Source organism: Anomalospiza imberbis, chromosome 26, assembly GCF_031753505.1.
Source record: "Anomalospiza imberbis isolate Cuckoo-Finch-1a 21T00152 chromosome 26, ASM3175350v1, whole genome shotgun sequence".
NCBI lineage: Eukaryota > Metazoa > Chordata > Aves > Passeriformes > Viduidae > Anomalospiza > Anomalospiza imberbis.
In genome coordinates this window covers 4,160,534-4,175,705 of record NC_089706.1, presented here as the reverse complement: position 1 = coordinate 4,175,705, position 15,172 = coordinate 4,160,534, and the positions used below count along the sequence as shown (strand labels likewise).

The window sequence follows — 15,172 nt, the reverse complement described above, 5'->3', positions numbered from 1 at the left end:
CAGTTTAGTGGCACAGCAGAGGGAAAGCTGCTTTCCTGTCTGCTAATCAGGGCTGTGCAGACAGGGATTGAGGAAGGATGGCTCTGCTCTGGCTCAGGATGTTTTGGCAACAATGCCTATTTATAGGAGAGGGCAGGGACCCCTTGCTGCTGTGGGAAGAGGGTCTCCAGTGGCTACGGAAGCACTGAGGACAGGCTGGAATGCTGATGAGGGACAGAGGGCTGATGATGGAGCAAATACCCCCAGCTCGAGGCTTACCCAGATTGTCCAAGTTTATCCCCTTCACTGCTGAGTGGCAGAGTTACCAGCAGCTGTCTGGGACAATGGGCTGAGCAATTCCAGGCTGCAGGAACCCATGCTGTGGAGACAAGGAGCTGCTTCCCACAGCAACTGTGCTGCTTTGGCAGAGGGGGAGACTGCAGCAGAGCCAAGGCTTGGTGCCATGTGTGCCCAAACCGTCCCTGAACTGCCTGGGAGCCCTGGGATGTCCTTGACCAGTGAGTTTTCTCACTAGTGCTGTCAAGTAGATCTGCCAAGACCAGTGTTTTGCTTTTAATTGCACTGCAGATGCCTCTGCCAAGCAGATCAGCAGCTCCAGGAATAACCCTGAGCCCTGGGATTTGAGGTGTGGTCCCAGCAGTGGGCAGGGTGTGGGTCTGCTGTGGTGGGGGCTCTCCACACCCAGCCTGGAGAGTGGGACATGACCCCTTGCCAGGCAGGTTTAAGCTCCTGTGGCTCCCAGCGTGGTTTTCTGCCCATCCCTGGCTCTGCCCACTCTGCCAGGCTGTGGTGACTCAGTGCTGGCCGGGTGTGGTGGCAGTGGCTGTGGAGGACACATGCCCAGGGTGGCAGTGGCAGCTGCCTGGCTCTGTCAGCTGGAGCCTGAGCACAGGCTTGGTGAGACTCTGGCCCCTGGTCCCACCTGGAGCAGGTCTGGCTGCTTTCTGCAGGGATCCTCTGCTTTTGTGCACGTGTGGAATTCTGCTGTTTCCCTGCCTTTTGCAGGGACACTGCTTAGTGCCAGGGGAATGTTACCAGAGCCAGCGTGGCCCCTGGCCTGAGCTGAGCACTTGTCTCCTGCTGCCAACGGAGGTTGTTAAATACAGCTGGAGGGCTGGAACTTCTGCAATGGGATAATTGCCCAGAGAAAGGGAGGAACGGGGCTTGTTAGAGCCTATGGGCTGCTGTCTTCTGTCCAGGATGAGTTTCCACCTGTGCTGGCATATCTGGGAATACTGGGATGCCTTGTGAGCTACACATAGAGCCAAAGGGCTCCAAGGCTGAGGATTCCACACATGAGGTGTCTGTACTGAGGCCGTGCTGGACTTACGGGTGCTGGCTCTGTAAAGCCACCCCAGTTCTCCCTGGTGGTTTCACCTGCATTCCTTGCTGGATTATCTGGAGGATGTGTGCTGTATCCCCTGGATTACATGTGTGGGAAGTCTCAAAGAGCACAGCTCCTGTTTGTGCAGGCTCTGCTTGGCTAGGAGAAGCCAGAGTGCTTCTTTAGCATTCCTTCTCTGCTGATCTAAACATGGGGTGATTTTTCACTTGAAGATGAGGACTCACCTGTTTCTTCTGCCTTTTGAAACTCCCCTGGCTGCAAGCCACAGGCTGGGCACCACTGCACTCCAGTCTCTTGGAAGGCAAATTTAGGTCAGGTGTTGACAAACAGAGCACCTGGCAGGTTTTCACTTGTGCTGTGGAGCAAGAGAGCACTTCTGGGAGGAGGATGCACTGCCAGAGTCAGGCTCTTCCCCAGCCACCACAGCTCTTCTGCTCCTGTGTGAAGCAGCAGCAGCTCCTCTCTGGAGAGGCAGATGTGGTTCCTTTTTTCTAGAGCTGCCCTGGTGCCTCGTGTCCTGCCGTGTCTCTGCTGAGTGGGGAGCTCAGGTGCCACAGGGATTTGTCTCTGCTGCCTGAGCATCAGGAGGAGCTGCACTCCTGCAGAAGGGCTGGCTGAGATCCACGCTGCTGTGTTCCTCTGCCCTTAAATAATTTCCTTGAGTTTGCATGCCTGGGATCCCTCAGGGTGTTTTGTGCCTGCTGTGTTTGTTTTTTAGGCCGGTGAAGCCTCAGCTCCCTTTGGATGTGTGCACAAACAGCCCCTGTGGGGAGCGAAATCTGGAAGCCTGTCCCAAGCACGTGATGGATGTGATTTGGGGAGGAATGTTCTGCAGCAGCTGCCAGGGAGCAGCTGGGACTTTGGGGTGGGGAGCATGGCTGGGGTGCAGCTGATGATGGCTCTTGTTTTTGCCCTCAGGTCGGAGCTGCCAGCCCGGACTCTGTGACACCGCTGGGCACTTGGGAGCGTGCGTGGTGCCAGCTTTGATGTGTGCAGGACACGGGAGGACGTGGCCGGGGCTGGCCATGGGCTGTGTGTGAGCCCTCTGGCCCTGCCATGCACCCCGCGGGGGCTGGGGACAGCAGCTTCTCCCGTGTGGCCGTGCAGAGCCAGACCCTGTCCCGCAGCCACTGCCGCAACATCAAGCAGAAGATCTCCCAGTGGGAGGGCAGGGCACGGGGCTGCCCCAGCAAGGACAGGCAGCAGCCTAAGGACTTTGGAGTAAAGTATGATCCCAGCTGCAATGCACTACCCAAAGTGAAGGCAGAATGCACAGAGAATGGCAGAAGGGCTGGGTCCAAAGATCCAAAGAGCCTGGGGCTGGATTTCAGGGAAGATGCACGGAGCTGCTGGCAGACTGGGGGCTGTGGTGGCCCAGCTTCCCGAGCCAAGGAGAAAGGAGAGGGGCAAACAGGCTTCCTGGCCCCCGGGGTGACACTGCCCCCAGGGAACTTCTATACCTCACAAGCTCTGTGGAGGAGAGCAGATCCCCCCCTGCCTGGCAGAACCTCTCCTGTTCCCTTGGACCTCCAGAAGAAGCGAGGCAGCACTGGCACCACAGAAAGAGACCTGCAAATCAAAGGAGTGGACACTCTCTGCAGGGCAGAGAGGAGCTTGAGAAACATTTACTCTGAGGTTGAGGGGCAAGAGGAGGAGGCAGCTCCTGATCCACCACCCAAACCCCGCAGGACTTTCCGCTACCTGGCAGAGACGGGAGCTGGTGGTCGTAGAGATGCCAGTGCCACCAGGGAAGTTCCCCTGCAAAAGCAGTGTGGAAAGGACTTGGTGTCATCCTCCAACAGCCCTGAGAAGAAAATAGCCAGCAGGAGGATCAGAGGGAGAGCCCAGAGGTACATAATCCATCTCTCGTGTCTGAAACATTTCCTTAAATCACTTTCTAGATGGGTTTAAGCAGATGTCCTTGTGGAGGTGCTGCTAGTTATGGTGCCCCTTTTCATGGGGAAAGGATGTTCCTGGGTGAAAGTTTCCCGCTTTTGCTGCTGACAATCTTGCAAAGAAGGCTCCAGGTTCCAAACAGAAGTCAGCTCACACCTTAGGACAGAGTGGAGTGGCAATATGCTGGCCCCAGGGAGAGACCTGCTGCTTGCCCTCAGCTGCAATTTGGGGATGGCAGAGTAGCTTTCTCTTGGGGCACTGTGGCTGCTGAGTGTTTGGCTTTTCTGGGAGTGAAAGTTTCTGTTGTCACCTAAGGCTGGAGGCTGTGGGTACTGCTCTTGCAGTAGGCTTGGCTGGTTTTCCCTCTTTCCCATACCCTTCTGAGGTGGCTTGATGCAGATCCTGCTCAGAGGTGAGCCGCCTGTGCTAGACTGGTGTGCACAGCACCAGCAGAGATGTGGCTTGAGGTTCTGAAACCTTCCACTGTGGCAAAGTGTACAGCATCAACCCAAATTTTATGATGATGATGGGCTAAATCCCTGCCAGCTCCTCTGTGACCTCAGTGCCCAAATTTCCAAATAGTGGCCAAGTGGATGGAAATGCCAACCCACAAAGGCGTGAACACCTTGAGCACGAGTAGGAGAGGCCAGTAGGAAGCAGTGCCCTGGTTCTGAGCTGCTGCAAGTCTGCAAAACATGGTTTGGGTTCTTGCCTCTGACAGGATGGGTCTGGCCATGCCTGCTTGGAGTGTGCTTGGCCATGGAGCCTCCAGCTCCCTTTCTTACTTAATAAGTCTCCCAGAGTAAGTGAGCAGGACTCACTTGGTGTGCTGGCTGGGATAATTTTCTTCTTGGCAGCTTGTGTGCTGCTGTGTTTTGGGGTTGTGATGAAAATATTGGTAACACAGCAGTGTGTGAGCTGTGCTCACGCAGAGCTGGGAGGGGACACAGCGGGGACAGCTGACCCCAAGAATGTTCCAGACTCTGTGATGTTCTGCTCAGCAGTAAAAATAGGGGAAGAAGCAGGAAGGGGGGAAATTTGGAGTTTGTGTTCCCAAGTCACTGTTACCCATGACGGAGCCCCTGGACATGGCTGAACACCGAGGGAAATAGGGAATGAATCTCTTCTTTTGCTTTCCTTGCTTGTGCAGTTTTCCTTTACCTTCTAAACTGTCTTTATCTTGACCCATGCACATGTTTTCTCTCTTTTACCCTCTGATTCCCTCCCCCATCCCACGGGGCAGGAGTGAGGGGCTGAGCTGCTGCCTGGGGTTAGACCTCAGCCCTTGGAATTGTGAGCCCAGAGTGGAGCATCCGTGTGCTGGATGGTTCCAAGGAGGGCCACACTGTGTTTGGACTGCAGACACCAGCTCAAGCAGGTGCCTTTAGGAGAAGTCACACTGGTTTTCCTCTAGGAAATCTTTTGAGTTTGAGGACATCCAGGGCTTCCGCAAGCGGCCGGCGGGCAGCGGCTCCCACAGACCCCGGGAGGAGACAAATGGCACTGCAGGATCCAGGCTGCTCTGCACTCAGTCTGAGGACAACATCTACGAGGACATTATCTGTATGTGCCTGTGCTTCTGGGGGTGCTGTTCTAAGGGTGGCAGTTGTGCTGGGGAGGGAGGAGTGAGGGTGAGGATGCATTGAGGCCCTTTCCAGCTCTGAGGCTTTTAAGGTCTCCTCCATCTGGGGTTCTTTGTTGATGTTGGTGACACCTGCACGTGAACAGCCTGATTTCAGATGTCGTGGGAGGTCACTGGAGTTGGCTTGTGCTAAACTGATTTCTTTATTAGCTCTTGGAATGCTCTGCTTGAGTGTTGCACAGAGATCAGTGTGAGCTCTGCCAAAACGAGCTGCTTTGCAATAGAGCTGCTTGCTCTGCAGGGGAAGAAGTGTTTTGTTCTGCTGAGTCCGTGTACAGTTTGCCAAGTTGATGGCAGTGGGTTAGAAGGATGTGGTGAGAACCTCATCCAGCTTTAAACAGGTCTCTCAGACCCTGTTACTTGCACGCTCTCCCCACTTATATCCCTAGCAAAAATTACAGGGCTTTACCTCCTTTCATAAATGCCCCATCCAATGCTTTTTCCAGGTCCTACAAAAGAACATCCTTATGAAGATATCAGAGCACTGCCCTTGCCCCTGTGGAAGGTCCCATCTATCTGGAAGCTGCCCCCTCCCCGGAGCATCAGCAGGGCCCCCAAGGTAGGGTGGGGGGATTAAAGGGTCAGGTGTTTGCAGGATCATTCCCACAAAGGCCCTCCTTTGTGCTCTCCCCCAGCCTCACATTCCACACTGCAAGTCATTGGTTTGCCTTATTGTTTTATTGCTTGTTATTAGTGTAAATACTATGTAATGTAAATAACGAACAGCCATGGCAGCTGATTAAGCTGCTAAGGAGCAAAAGAGTAGGAACAAGAGAGATTTGGTGAGATGCTTGAGTGGGGAGGTGGGATGGAGAGCTTGGAAGAGGATTTACCAGCTGTAATCTGACTCCTCTGCCTGTGACCTTGGACCAAGGCTGGATCTCACGCTTAACTATCTCTTCTGCTTCTGTTTTCCAGCCTCCCCCAAAACCTCCCTTCCTCAGCCGTAAGTCGCTGGAGCTGAAGCCCTCCCAGACAGGTTTCCAGGGAAAGATGGGGAAGGAGACCTCCCTGCCTGTCACTCTGTCTGAGTGGAAGCTGTTCCGAGCAGTGGAGGCTGCCAGCAGGAGAAAGAACCTGCCCTGGGTGAGATCCAAGTGTGAAACTTCACTTCTTGCCTGGCATTTCAAGCTCTTGCTGCTTTGCAAGTGCTTTGTGAGTGGCCACAGAGCTGTGGGCCAGGCAGGCGATTGCTGCTTGGCACTGCTGCTCCAGCCATTCCCTCTCCAAGTGGCAGGGTTGGTATTTGGGGGCCTGAGTGCCAGTTTTAGCTGGGACAGTGGTGTTTTTGTTGGTCAAGAATCACAGTGGTGTTTTTGTGGGCAGACAGAGTGCTCAGTGTTGGCCTGGAGGTCAGGGCTGTGTGTGAACACAAGCCCTTCCTCGTGCTTTGTCACTTAAGCCTTGTTCCCAGTGTTTCCATGGAGCGTTGGTGCTGGGTTTGTGCTCTTGGAGAGCTTCTGGGGCAGCTCTGTAATGCTGTGTGGATGTGTCCCCTGCTCCCAGTGACTTCCCAGGTGTTCCACTGCAGGCCCTGAGCTGTGGGATAGTTGTGGGGCCCTTGGTTACTTGGAATGTTGGCCTGGAGTTCTGGACTGGCACCAGGAACAGCTGTTTCATAGTTTAAGGGTGCAGAGGAACTCTCAGGGATAAGATCATTCCACAAAGCCTTCATCCAGCTGTCCCTTCTGGCCTCTCCCTCCTGCCTGGCTGCAAAGACAATTACACTGCTGAGGCCAGAGGGGTGAGGAAGGCTTTTAACCCACCTTCTCACAGAGGACTGTTCAGTTTGGTGCCTTGGGTAGGTTTCTAGATGATGGTTACCAGCTCACATCCCTCTGTGACAAAAGGCACCACGTGCTCTAGAAAGGCAGCTGCCACTGTGGTGGCACTTTGTGCATGGGACTCAAATTCCAGTTGTGGTAGTGGGAATGATTTATTTTTGCTGTGGTAAAATCATTTCACTTCAGGAGATCTTTATTTCATCTGAAAATCACATGTATTTGCTCAGATTGCACAAGACTCTGAGGTGAAGTTGGACAGCTGCAAAGGACTTTTCAAACCTTTAAAGTGCTTTGGAGTATCAAGTAACTTCTGTCTGTGCTTTTAAACAAACCCTAGGTCTGGAAAATCAGGAAGGAGATGGCAAGATTATAAAAATGCTGCGATGGAGAGTATCTCTCATTTGGAGAGGGAAAATAAAATGTTCTCCAAAAGCAAACCTATTCCAAAAATCTGGTAACAATTTACGTGCAGGAAGAGCACTTTACTCTCTTGGCTCATGAGGAATTGAGCCAAGATTGCTCGAGAGGTTGAGAAAAGGACTGGGGTCCAAAAAGACAAAACCTTTTGCCTAAGAAACACATGGCTGCCTTAAACACACCCAGGGTGGTGACTCAGCTGCACAAAAATCAGGACAGAAATTAAGATCTCCTAGGTAAGGCTGGATAAAAAGGGAAAGAAGGCATGTTTGGCAGGAGGAGCACTGCTCTCTGCAGTGGGCTGTTTGTTCCCTGCAGCCTCCTCATGCTGGGAGGGCTGGCTGAGGCAGAAAATGGGGAGAAATCCATTGGAAAAGGACAGCTTAAGCCTGGATTGCTGATCTGGGGATTAAATTCTTGAGCTGAACAAACAGGTTCTCTTTAATATAGTTCTTTTTATGCTGTATTTGTGATGACAAATGGCTGGGCCCCACCCTCCTGTGTTGAGTTTAATGAATTCTTGAGGCAGGAATGAACTTGACCTGCTCCCTGCATTTAGGGTAAATCCCTCTTGCTGTGAAGCAAAAGCCGCCTTTGATGCGGGGAGTCAGGAGCCCTTGGGGCACTGGCAGGTGAGGAGAAAGCACAGAGCAGGCTGTGACAGGGACACAGAAAGTGTCAGGACTTTGGCTTCAGGGCTGTTGTGACCAGTGGAAGGAAGATTACCAACACAGTGTCAAAATGCTGACCCTTCTTTCGTGTCTGTGGCTTAGTCTGCACTGGGCTGTGCTTTTACCCAACTTTTTTCTTCCACTGGACCAGGTGTGTGGTCCTGCAGCACAGACCCATTGTTCTGTCCCACTGGCTGTCTTCATTTGTGCAAAATCACAGAATGGTTTGGGTGGAAAGGCCCCTAAATTCCTCCTCATTCCACCCCCTGCCATGGCCATGGACACCTTCCACTAGAGCAGGGTACTTCGAGTACATCATCCTCTCATTCCAGCAAACAGCTGGGGCAGGGCCTGATTTATTAAAGAAATAGGATATTGATCTAGTACCAATATCCAGCTGTGACGGACAAAACCTCTCTAAGAGTTTGAAGTTAGAAAGTGTGTGTTTATTGCGACGCCGGGCAGCGTGCGGGATAGCTCCCAAACACACACTGCACCTTCCAGGTGATTACAGAGTCCTTTTATCCCTACAAGCATTGAACACCCAAAATACAAATGCATATCCATCATTTTGGTACATCCCATCCTCGCTGCGTATGCTAATCATTTCAAAGCTATTAAGCATGCGTAGTTTGTTCCTTGAAATGGGTCGGTGGTCCCTTTCATGGGGAGGGGTCCCAAAATGAGGACGTAAATGAAGTCTTCCTCATTCTGCCCTTTCTACCTTTTCAATGCAAATATGACAAATGAACCTTGGTAGAACTCCCATTCCCTGTCTTCAATTGGTTTCAGAACAGAGGAGGCCCACAATTGTCTTATGTTCCTAAAAGCCATTTGTCAGTTTCTATATTCTTCATCACAAACCCAGCTAACTAAACATTGTGCTGACAAGCAATCAATTATTAGTTAACTACTAACTCTTAACTTCATCAAGGCCTACTCATTTATTTTAATTAACTCTAGGAAGGCTTATCTCTAACTAAAATCTTAGCTCCTCTAAAATCTCTAAATCCCCTAAAGTTTATGTTTCAGGCCTGTGCTTGGTGCAGCCTCCCTTATGCTTTAGGAGACTTGAGCTGACATCAACTACAGCAGCAAACCCAAAAACCAACCCCCAAGCTACAGTGAGAGAGCTCTGCTTTTTCTGGGCTTGGAAGGAGTTGGGGTGCTGGGGAGCATGTTCTGAGTCCTCTGTGCTGGAGGGTTTGAGATGTTCTTGCAAGTGCCTTTGCACAGAAAATGGAGATCTGATGCCAGACAGTTTGTCACTTCTATTTGGGAAGGCAAGTGTGACATTTTCCAGAGTGCTTGTACAGTCTGGTGTCAGCTTTGAGCTGTGCTGACAGGGATCTCTCTCTTGCAGCAGAAATCTGTGCTCATTCTTTATCCACTGAGCTGGGCTAGAAGGGCTCCAGCCTCTGAGCCAGGGTTCCTGCAGGATTTGGGCAGCTTTCCCCAAGTCCTGGGTGGTGGCTGTTGGGCTGTCCTCCTGATAGCACCTGGAGCCTTCTCTGGACCCCCACATTAACCTCAGCTTCTGTTTTGGATTTCAGCTGGTACTAAAAATACAGGAGATCTTTGATTCCAAGCGTGGAAAGAAGAAGGTGAAGCTGCTCAGTCCTGCTGGGAGAGAAGCAGCTCCAGTGAAAGGTACTGGGGTCTCCAGCACCACTGTCTGTGCTCTGAACACCTTGAGTGGCACAATTCCTCTGCCCCTGGCCTGGCACCACCACCTCATGCTGACTCAGCAGTGCAGACCCCACACTTGGGCCTGGAATTGAACTTTCAGCTCAAGGAACACCTGCCTAACCCAAATTTGACACTCTCACAAGGGAAGGATTCTGAACCTGGAGAGCTGGGCTGCTGGTTAAAAGTGCTTTTTCAAAAAAGCAGAATAAAGCAAAAATTCCTCAGAAAGCCACTTGGCATGAGAACTACCAGTGGTTACTGCACTCATTGTCTGTGTGCCTTGTTCTGATTGTGTAGGATCTTTATTTGTAGTTATTCTGTTCAGGGTAAGTGTTAAGTTCTTACAGCAGCCTCAGCCAAACAGCTGGTTTGTGTTCTCTGCCCGTGTCCAGCTGACCTGCAGGTCATTCACTGACACCACTGGCTTGATATCAGCTCTGCTCTTTGCAATTTGCTGTTGTACCACATTTTCTAGCTGCCCTTGGCTGTTGCTTTGGGCAGGATTGGTGGGCAGCCCTGAGGGATGTTGATCTGATGAGTCTGAGGTTTTCTCTCTTTCCCAACTTTGGGTGTTGCCCATCTTCCTTCTGCATGGCTAATAAGTGAAAACTATGTGTGTTTCAGGTGAAACCAGTGGGAATGAAAGCGATACGGAAAATCAGCCCAAAAGTGAGTGAATCACAGGGGCTGGTCCTGTCCCACAGCACTGCACCCTTGGCTCAGGCCCTGGTGGGATGAGCTGACGTGTGGGGATCTGCTGAGACAGGGCCAGGAAGCCTCTCAGAGGCCACATGGCCAAGTCTGGGAGCTGTTGCTGTGACAAACCAACCTCTGTTTCTGCCCTGTCCCCTGAGCCCTTGAGGTTTCATGCCATTAATCTGCCAGTCAGCAGAAGCAGAGTCATTTTTGGGTTGGTAGGAGGTTGTTACTTATCACCTTTGCTGCTGTTGCTGCTGCTTGAGGTTATTTCCCTCCTGATTCCTTCCCTTGGTTCTGTTTTATGTAATGCTGTGAAATGTCCTTTCCTCTGGGGAGAATTCACCTGGGTATTTATCTGGTTCCAGTGCCCTGAGCTGGATCATAGACCCAAACTCCAGACCTGAAACACCTGCTTGGTTTTAGCTGGTTTTAGCTTCCATGTGAAGACAGATTAAACAGAAGGATGTGGCACAGGGTGCCCAGAGCAGCTGTGGCTGCCCCTGGATCCCTGGAATGTCCAAGGCCAGTTTGGACAGGGCTTGGAGCACCCTGGGCTAGTGGAAGGTCTCCCTGCCCATGGCAGGAAGTGGCACTGGATGAGCTTTGAGGTCCCTTCAACCCAAACCATTCTGTGATTCTATGATTCCATTCTATGATTTTATTTTAGGTGTTTCATTTACTTGGAGGGAAACGTTCAAAAGGCTTTAAGGAATGAAAAGTGAAGTTCCGTCTCTTTATGTTAAGGAGAGTAGTGGAGAGTGAAGAATCTCAGTAGAAATATTGAGATTTCTTCAGAAAGCCTGAGTCACTGCCTGATGGAAGAGTTGTTTGAGAGTGTCTAGAATGTGTCACAGTGCCTGGGCCACAGGAATTCCTGACGTCAGAGGGCTCTGCCTGTGCCTGTGAGCCTGTGCTGCCTGTCAGGACAGCCCAGCCTGGGGCTGCCTTGGCCAGGGAGCAGCCTCTGCCTCTCCTGAGTGCCCATGGTGTTTGGAGTGGCTCCCTGAGTCCTGGCAGCTCCTGACCTGGTGCAGCTGGCCTTCACTCCCTGGTACCCTCTTGTGCCACTCTGAGATGTGTAAGAACATCAGGGCAGCAGGAGAAATTTCAGTATCTGTCAGGGGGATTTGCAGAGCTGCACATTTGCAGGATTCTGGATTTGCAGGCCAGTGCTCCCTGTCTGAATCACAGAATCCTGGAATTGTTAAGGCTGGGAAAGACCTCTAAGGTCATCAAGTCCAGTCATCAACCCAGCACCACTACCATGCTCACCACTAAACCACATCCTCAAGTGCCACATCCACACATCTTTTAAACACCTCCAGGGATGGTGACTCCACCACTGCCCTGGGCAGCTTGCTCCAATGATAACAACCATTCCAGTGAAGAAATTGTCCCTAATATCCAATCTGAACCTCTTCCAGTGGAATCTGAGGTTATTTCCTCTCCTCCTGTCACTTGTTCCCTGGGGGAAGATCAGCTCTGTGCATGAGGAGCTGACACAGGTTTCATATCCCATGGGGAGCATTTGGATGTTGGGCAAATCCACCCATCCTTTTTCCCCCTCTGATGGCAATGCCGAGTCCTCTTCTGTGCTCTGTAGGAGTGTGGCAGTGCCAGCCACAGGCTGGTTTGGGGTTTGTTGCTCTCCCCAGGTCGCCACAGGTGCCTGAGGCGCTCGGCCTCCAAGAGGAACCCACACTACCAGACCTTGGAGAGGGATCTCATCGAGCTCCAGGAGCAGCGGCTGTTCGAGCTCTTCGTGGTGGTGTCCCTGCACAAGAAGGCATCTGAGGTCTCCTACACACCACACATCATCCAGCAGTTCCCCAGCAAGGTAGGAGCTGTGTGGGAACCTAATGCTTTTTCTCTTTAAGCTTGGTTTTATAAGCTGTTAGTATAATGCTTTTATACTAAGCATTATACTTTTGATAGTTCAGCTGCTTTAGGTGGCATAAAAGAAGCAGGATGACTCTTGTGACAGTGTTGGAAACAAAAAAGTTTTAATAAAAGGCAAAATAAAAAAGCTTTTTACAGAGAAAAACTGAGCTAGGGCAAGAGGTTCTTGCTCCTGCTAAAACACTTCACAAAAGCCATTTACTTCTTTTGTTCTCTTCTTTTTCTAGGGAATTGCTTAGGCGGGACTTTTTGGCTTCCATTTAATTAGCTATCTTTAAGTTTGAGGTGAAGTCTCTAAGGTCCTATGAGGTGTCTTTTAACTAAATTGAGGAGAGAAACTTTTGGGCTTTTGTCCTTTTTAAGGAGACAAAGGGTAACTTATTTACTCAGTCAACAGAGGGCACATTCCTACAGGAGCCTGCCCAGGGAGCTGCTCAGCTCTGTTTCCCCTCCTGAACTACTCTGGTCAGGACCTGGGCTTGGAATGTGAGGCACCTTGCTCTGTTACACACCTAATGGGTGGTGGCAGGAGGTTGTTGAGTATGTGTCTTGATAACGAGTTTATTGTGTTTTTTTGAACTGCTTTTTTCCTACTTAATTCAAATTTCGTGAAGCCATGGGGTATTTGATACCAGCTAAAGGAGAGGAAAGAGTGCAGAGCTCTGTCCCAAAGCTGGCAGGAACCTCATCCTGGCAGTCTGTCCTTTACAAACAAGGAGTGAAGCACTGATGGTGCCCAGGAACTGGAATCCCAGGGCTTTTATGCTTATTTGTACCATTTTGAGAAAGAATAATAAAAAAATGGCAAAGCTGTTTGTACAAGCCCCCAAAACCAGGAGAGCTGTGCAAGTTGAAGCTAAACTAAACCCTTTGAAAGAAGCTGTTCAGCCCAAATGGGTGACAAAACCAGTGTGTGACTGAGTTATAGCTCAGTGAACTAAGTTGGGAAGTGGAGAGGGAGCCTTGATGTTTGTGTGGTACCAGGTTGAGATGAATATTCAGTTGTCAGTGTCTGCCTTCCACTGAAAACAGCACAGAGCAATTCTGGCTGTGCCATCAGAAAGCCAGGGATGATTGAGGAATCTGCATGTCATCCACATAGAGGAGATGTCAGATCCATTCAGGGAGGTTGCGTGGGACCCCAGCAGGTCCCACAGTGTCCCAAAGGATTTGTGTGCAAATAACTCCAGTGTCTTAAGTGTGTAAATGCCTGGGTTCACAGGATGAATAAGGAACTACAGCCAGAAAGAGTGCACAGTGTTAATTTAGTGGGTAAAACTGAACACACCCAAATAATATCTACTAAAAGTGAAACTTCAGGGTGTTGGGAGGAAGAAAGGAGTGCAGGAGATTTGGCTTTTCCCTGGTGCAGCCTCTCAGTCTGTCCATTGCCTTTGGGAAGGGCACTGCAGACTTCCCCTGCTGCTCTTTACTGGCTTTTTTAAAGGCACTGACACAAAAAATTATTTTCTCAGCATTAATTTATCATCTGCTCAAATGGAAGTGTTTTGGTGAGTGACTTAGATGGGACAGTGGGTCAGATTGGGTGTCTCCCTCCTAATATTAGCTTTGCTTCCAAGTAATCTGCTGTCACCCTCTGCTTTGGGCTGTGTGCCCAAGGATATCTAAGCTTTTGTACAAGTGTTACTCTGTGAAAATGCTGTTCTGTTTTCCTAACACTTTGTGCTGTCACATCTTGGGGCACTGGATGTGCTGAGTGCCTAAAATCAACTTCATGCAATAAACTTTCCACTTCTCAGGGGCATTTCCTACTTAAAGGTGTAAAATTTCCTTACATTTCTTATGGAACCTCTAATGTGAACACCTTTCTTTTTCCCTTTCTGGGCAGTTCTGAGCATGGAAAATGTCCTGGAGTCCTTGAGGGATTTGATTTGAACCCATATGTGGTGTGGCTGGAACACATGATTCAGGGACAGTTTTTGCACATCAGTTATGAGTGATGTGCACATCAAAAGCTGAACACATTCCTGTTCCTATCAGTGTTTTCAAATCTCCCAGGGGAAGAACCAAGGCAGGCTGACCCAGCCATCATTTGGGGGCTCATTTCTACATTCATTTTCCAATAAACTTAGCCATGCTTGTAGATCCTTACTCTGTCCTTACCAAGCTGGGCCATTTTACAAAGGTCCAATCAGTAGGAAAAATGCAAGAGGGAACTGGGAATCTGCTAATGGTCAGAACATGTTCTCCTGTACCTGTGCATTAGCTATGGGATGGATCAGCCTTTGGAAGTGTCAGGAAGATGCTTTCTGTATTTTAAATGCTGCAGCTGTGCACCAACTTCAGTGATTTCAAATGCATCTGTTATCTCTCCAGCCTGAACATCCCTTCAGACCATCAAAGGATACTGAAGAGAGGCTAAAGGTCATTCCCAAATTCTGCTTTCCAGATCCCAAAGACTGGTTCCCTTCATCAGACCTTAAAAGGTAAAGATTTGGTTTTGAGTACTTGTGACTGAAACAGGCGATGCTGAAAGCTTTGGACTGTACCAGAAGAGCTGCAGCCAGAGCAGGGGAAAAGGGGAAAGGATCCAGGAAATCCCTGTGGTAGGAGGGAGGATGAGGTATGGAGCTGGGCTTGAGGGCTGCTGCTGCCTTTCCTGTAAGGAGGAGGAATTTGTCCAAGGCCAGCTGCTGGGGCTGGAAGTGCTTCTGCGGCTTCTTGGCTGAATGGGGAGCAGCTGGAAAGGAGGAGAGATGGAAAAGCTCAGTGAGAAGGAGCTGGGAAGGAGGAGAGATGGAAAAGCTCAGTGAGAAGGAGCTGGGAAGGAGGAGAGATGGAAAAGCTCAGTGAGAAGGAGCTGGGAAGAAGGAGAGCTAGAAAAGCTCAGTGAGGAGCAGCTGGGAAGGAGGAGAGATGGAAAAGCTCAGTGAGAAGCAGCTGGGAAGAAGGAGAGCTATAAAAGCTCAGTGAGAGGAGCTGGGAAGGAGGAGAGCTGGAAAAGTTCTGTGAGAGCATCTGGGAAGGGGGAGTGATGGAAAAGCTCAGTGAGAGGAGCTGGGAAGGAGGAGAGATGGAAAAGCTCAGTGAGGAGCAGCTGGGAAGGGGGAGAGATGGAAAAGCTCAGTGAGGAGCAGCTGGGAAGGAGGAGAGATGGAAAAGCTCAGTG

The 15,172-nt window shown here is 50.5% G+C and overlaps 1 protein-coding gene across 1 annotated transcript in view; it reads left to right on the top strand.

Annotated features, from left to right (window-relative positions):
• The window catches only part of DENND2C (DENN domain containing 2C), a 29,969-nt gene that overhangs the window by 4,119 nt on the left and 10,678 nt on the right, over nt 1-15,172 (top strand). Inside the window, 10 exon segments of the mRNA XM_068173201.1 lie at nt 2,264-2,308; nt 2,310-2,391; nt 2,394-3,195; nt 4,656-4,804; nt 5,330-5,442; nt 5,802-5,969; nt 9,309-9,405; nt 10,069-10,113; nt 11,799-11,980; nt 14,380-14,489. Coding sequence (XP_068029302.1) covers nt 2,264-2,308; nt 2,310-2,391; nt 2,394-3,195; nt 4,656-4,804; nt 5,330-5,442; nt 5,802-5,969; nt 9,309-9,405; nt 10,069-10,113; nt 11,799-11,980; nt 14,380-14,489 — 1,793 coding nt within the window.